This window comes from Drosophila ficusphila, unplaced genomic scaffold, assembly GCF_018152265.1.
Source record: "Drosophila ficusphila isolate 14025-0441.05 unplaced genomic scaffold, ASM1815226v1 contig_545, whole genome shotgun sequence".
Lineage (NCBI taxonomy): Eukaryota > Metazoa > Arthropoda > Insecta > Diptera > Drosophilidae > Drosophila > Drosophila ficusphila.
Window position 1 is genome coordinate 20,402 of NW_025064471.1, and position 5,485 is coordinate 25,886.

The 5,485-nt window shown below is 45.1% G+C and overlaps 1 protein-coding gene across 1 annotated transcript; it reads right to left on the minus strand.

Annotated features, from left to right (window-relative positions):
• Positions 1-3,062: 3,062 nt before the first annotated feature.
• On the minus strand, positions 3,063-4,865 carry LOC122320466 (the record flags this gene model as incomplete). The annotated part of the gene is made up of 1 exon (XM_043208576.1): positions 3,063-4,865. A coding segment is annotated over one exon (1,803 nt), but the record flags the coding sequence as incomplete, so codon positions are not given.
• Between the last annotated feature and the right edge of the window lie 620 nt (positions 4,866-5,485).

Here is a 5,485-nt window from a genome sequence, read left to right on the forward strand (position 1 = left end):
TTTCTGCAAACCCATTTTTTTGCAAATTTTGACAGGTCGGGGGTCATAAAAAATGACGAAACATTGACCAAAAATTCGAAAATAAACCAATAATGCAGCTAGATAGATATTTTAACAACAAATTCAGAGAGGTATTCCACTTTTAAATCGGGTAAAAATTTCAAAAGTTTGGGCTAAGCAGTGCTGGGATCTGGTCACTTTTCTGCAAACCCATTTTTTGCAAATTTTGACAGGTCGGGGGTCATAAAAAACTACAAAATATTGACCAAAAATTCGAAAATAAACCAATAATGCAGCTAGATAGATATTTTAACAACAAATTCAGAGAGGTATTCCACTTTTAAATCGGGTAAAAATTTCAAAAGTTTGGGCTAAGCAGTGCTGGGATCTGGTCACTTTTCTGCAAACCCATTTTTTGCAAATTTTGACAGGTCGGGGGTCATAAAAAATGACGAAACATTGACCAAAAATTCGAAAATAAACCAATGATGTAGCTAGATAGATATTTTAATAACAAATTCAGAGAGGCATTCCACTTTTAAATCGGGTAAAAATTTCAAAAGTTATGGGATAAGCAGTGCTGGGATCTGGTCACTTTTCTGCAAACCCATTTTTTTGCAAATTTTGACAGGTCGGGGGTCATAAAAAACTACAAAATATTGACCAAAAATTCGAAAATAAACCAATAATGCAGCTAGATAGATATTTTAACAACAAATTCAGAGAGGTATTCCACTTTTAAATCGGGTAAAAATTTCAAAAGTTTGGGCTAAGCAGTGCTGGGATCTGGTCACTTTTCTGCAAACCCATTTTTTGCAAATTTTGACAGGTCGGGTGTCATATAAAATTACAAAATATTGACCAAAAATTCGAAAATAAACCAATAATGCAGCTAGATAGATATTCGAATAACAAATTCAGAGAGGTATTCCACTTTTAAATCGGGTAAAAATTTCAAAAGTTATGGGCTAAGCAGTGCTGGGATCTGGTCACTTTTCTGCAAACCCATTTTTTGCAAATTTTGACAGGTCGGGGGTCATAAAAAATGACGAAACATTGACCAAAAATTCGAAAATAAACCAATGATGTAGCTAGATAGATATTTTAATAACAAATTCAGAGAGGTATTCCACTTTTAAATCGGGTAAAAATTTCAAAAGTTATGGGATAAGCAGTGCTGGGATCTGGTCACTTTTCTGCAAACCCATTTTTTTGCAAATTTTGACAGGTCGGGGGTCATAAAAAACTACAAAATATTGACCAAAAATTCGAAAATAAACCAATAATGCAGCTAGATAGATATTTTAACAACAAATTCAGAGAGGTATTCCACTTTTAAATCGGGTAAAAATTTCAAAAGTTTGGGCTAAGCAGTGCTGGGATCTGGTCACTTTTCTGCAAACCCATTTTTTGCAAATTTTGACAGGTCGGGGGTCATAAAAAATTACAAAATATTGACCAAAAATTCGAAAATAAACCAATAATGCAGCTAGATAGATATTTTAATAACAAATTCAGAGAGGTATTCCACTTTTAAATCGGGTAAAAATTTCAAAAGTTTGGGCTAAGCAGTGCTGGGATCTGGTCACTTTTCTGCAAACCCATTTGTTGGGGTGAAATACGGCGGGTCTTCCTTCCTTCTCGATTTTGGTTTTAGGTTTGGGGTAGAATTAATAACGCGGGCAAAGTTTTCGTTCAACGTTATAAAAAATTCACTTTATTGTCCGACTTCACTCTCACACTTGGAAATTAGAACTGACTTAAACTACGGGGTGGAAACTTTTTGAGCCGCTCCGAGAGCGGATTGGAGACCCTTAACAGAGCCAGAGAGCGAGATGCAAGTGATCTGGAAGAACTGCTCTCACGACTGTTAAGACTCCAGGGGCGGTTCAAAAAGGACTGGAAAGCGCCGCTCTGGCGCGAACATTCTCCCCCCCCTTGCGAGGACGAGCGAAGCAACGGATTAGGCGTATCTGCATGCTCCAGACAAGACCCATCCAAATACCGTGCTCTGTGCGACGGGCAGCCCATCTCGTATATTTAGGAACCCGGGCCGGATGACGTCGGGGTATACGTCTGAGCCCAACACCAGCGAGACTGTTGCTGGGCGATGGAATTGCTCATCGGCAAGACGGATATCGTTGAACTGGGCTCGCATATCTTCAGTCAGCGCACGGATCGGGGTACGGATGCGTAGCTTCGGGCTGATCTTCAGGAGCACCTCGATCTGGAAATCGCCCGTTCTCGACCGGATCGTCGTCGAGCAGACCTCCTCACCCCCCACTGTCGTCGTGGGGAGCTTGAAGGCAGTTGCCAGGGAGCTGTCGATGGTGCTGACGGGAGTGCACGGGTCGATCAATGCGGCCGTCTCGAAGGTGGTGGTCCCAGATTCCAGCAACACGATGGCCGTCGGGAGAATGTGGAGGCTCTGGTGCTGCGCTAAAGCCGCTACGGATGGAGTTGCCGCTGGAGCTGGTCGTCGTACCAGTGCCTGCCTTGCTGGTGGTGACGGAGACCGGGAGACTGATCTCGACAGGCGAACGGTCGATGCGCGACGTTGCTCGAAGGGCGCTGGACGGCGTTGAGGGGAAGGCGACTGGCGGCGTGGCTGGATGGGCGTTCGTCGAGGACTCCTTGGCATCTCGTGCAGGTGGAGCAGCGTGTGGTGATCCTTCCCGCATTTTTGCATGCGTCGCCACTGCGACATTGCCCTCCGGAGTGCTGATGCGCCAGGCAATTCGCACAAGATTTATTTATGAGAACGGCGCGGAGCCGCTTCTCCGTGCTGAGCCTGAGGAAACGGCTGCACTTCCGTAGCGGATGGATTCCCCGACAGACTCGGCAGCGGTAGGATCGAGTACCTCGGGATCGTCTGTCGTCCAAAGTTTGGGCGCTGCGAGGACGTGGAGCCATGGTATCGATGCTTTACTAAAAAAATATAAGCGAACTTAGTATCAATTGTGGACGGATTTTGAAGCATAAGGACAGAAGGCACTAGTTTGGAAAAGCGGAGGTTGCCTTGGCCTCCATAGAAAGAAGTGCTAGAAGGAGGACAGAATGCATTATTTTGGAAAGGCGGAGGTTGCCTTGTCCTCCATAGGAAGAAGTACTAGTTTGTGGATGGGACGTGTTATAGTCCCTCGAGCAGTACGGATCTCAACTACGCGAACTCTACTATCGGCTCCTGGAAGAACAGATACAACTCTGCCGAGCCGCCATTCGTTTGATGGCATGTTGTCTTCTTTGACGACCACCATGTCATCAACTTGGATATCTCTGGAAGGAGTCTGCCACTTATTGCGCTTGTGAAGTTCCTTTAAGTACTCCTCCTTCCATCGCGCACTGAACTGCTGATGCAAGGCCTTTAAGTGCTGCCAGCGATTTATAATCGACTGAGCATCGCCCTTAATCTCAGGCTCAGCTGTTGAAAGCAAAGGTCCCCCAATCAGAAAGTGGCCTGGCGTCAATGCCAATAACTCAGATGGATTTTCGGACATGGGAGACAGCGGCCTGGAATTAAGGCAGGCTTCAACTTTGGCGAGAAGCGTGGCGAACTCTTCAAACGTGTACTTCCGACTTGACGTCGACTTGTAAAAGAGTGCCTTGAAGCTCTTTACTCCAGCCTCCCACAATCCTCCCATATGTGGAGCCCCTGGTGGAATGAACCGCCACACAAGTCCCTGATGGCTATAGGTTCCAGCTACAGACTCCTTGATCGTCTGCATGAAGTCTCTAGAAAGTAGAGTCGCTGCCCCCACAAAGGTTTTGCCATTATCCGAATGGACTCGCTGAGGACAACCTCTTCTTGCTACGAATCGGGCAAATGCCGCGAGGAACTTCTCCGTTGTCAGGTCGGACGTAGGCTCTAAATGGATAGCCTTCGTGGAAAAACACACAAACACGCAGACATATCCCTTGGTAATAAGGCATGCTCTGCCCGTATAGTTTTTAATCTCAAACGGGCCTGCATAATCCATGCCCGTATATGTGAATGGCCTGGAAAAGGAAACTCGATCGGTAGGGAGATCGCCCATCAATTGCGTCTGGACTCTCTTCCTGTAAATAGTACACACCTTACAGGAATTCAGCACAGCTTTTACCAGATTTTTGATTTTAGGAATCCAATACTTCGATCGGATGAGGCGTACCACTAGTTGGTTGCCGCCATGCAGGGAAATCTGGGGTGAAAAAAGGACGAGAAGACGAGCTAACCGACAGTTGTATGGCAGTATAATAGGATGCCGCTCGTCGTACTGGAGGGCCGTTGAGGCCGTAATGCGCCCACATGCCCTTAACAGGCCTTGTTGGTCTAGAAATGGAAACAGGTTGGCTATCGGGCTGGAAACTGGAATCGGACGCTTATCGTTTAGGACTTTGAGCTCTTGGGTATATTCTCCCCGCTGAGCATTTCGAATAAGGACTCTTTCAGCTTCTTGGACCTCTTCCTTGGTGGGTCGCTCAGCAGCGTCCCTCGGCATCTTGCGGCAGCGTTGAGTGAACCGTATTACGTACGCAAGGACCCGCAGAGCCTTGTCCAACGCGGAGAAACGTTCCAAAAAATCTTCGGATGGGGCCTTGGCGAAATTGACCTTCACAGCACGCTGCTCTATGTCTGTGACTGGAGGTCCTAGCTCCCGTGTTGGCCACATGTCCTTCGGCTGTTGCAACCAGTCCGGTCCTTCCCACCAGAGTTGGCTATGAACCAGCTCCCGCAGCGAAACGCCTCGACTGGCCAGGTCCGCGGAATTGTGCTCGGATCGCACATGCGCCCAATGCTCAGCGCTCGTCACCTGAGTAATTTTTGTCACCCGGTTGGCGACAAACGTGGTCCAGCTTTTGTTCGTTCTTAGCGTTGCAGCTCCGGTCTATTTTTGGAATATGTGGAAACGGAACAGTTGTACCAATCAAAAGTTTTTTTTTGGAACCACTGCTTTGATGTGCGAGCAAAATATCAAAAAATTCGACCAAAAAAATGTTTTGCAAAATATTTGCAGTTGGTTGCTGAGCTGCGGAAATGATCGCAAGGAATATGGAAATAAATACGATTCGCACCGCCACGGCTTACACAAAAAGGATTTATTTATTTATTATTTATTTAATGGATGTGTGCCGACGGCGTGTGCGAAATAGCGCTGCTGAAATAAATATCATGCAAAAGTTGGAACGGCTTATAGTGTTGATGTGGAATCAGGAAATTTTTCCCATATGTATAATATAATAAATTGTGTTCAGTGGACTCAGGATATTTTTCCAATATGTATAATATAATAAATTGTGTTCAGTGGACTCAGGATATTTTTCCAATATGTATAATGTAATAAATTGTGTTCGGTGGAATCGGGTTATTTTGCAATATATATAATATATAATAAATTGTTTTTTATTATATTTTATATTTTATTCATAAATTATAAATGATATTGGCTATGTTGTAAATGTCGCTTTTGAAATCTTTGTTGGGTGTACCGCCTTACGTTACGGGCAT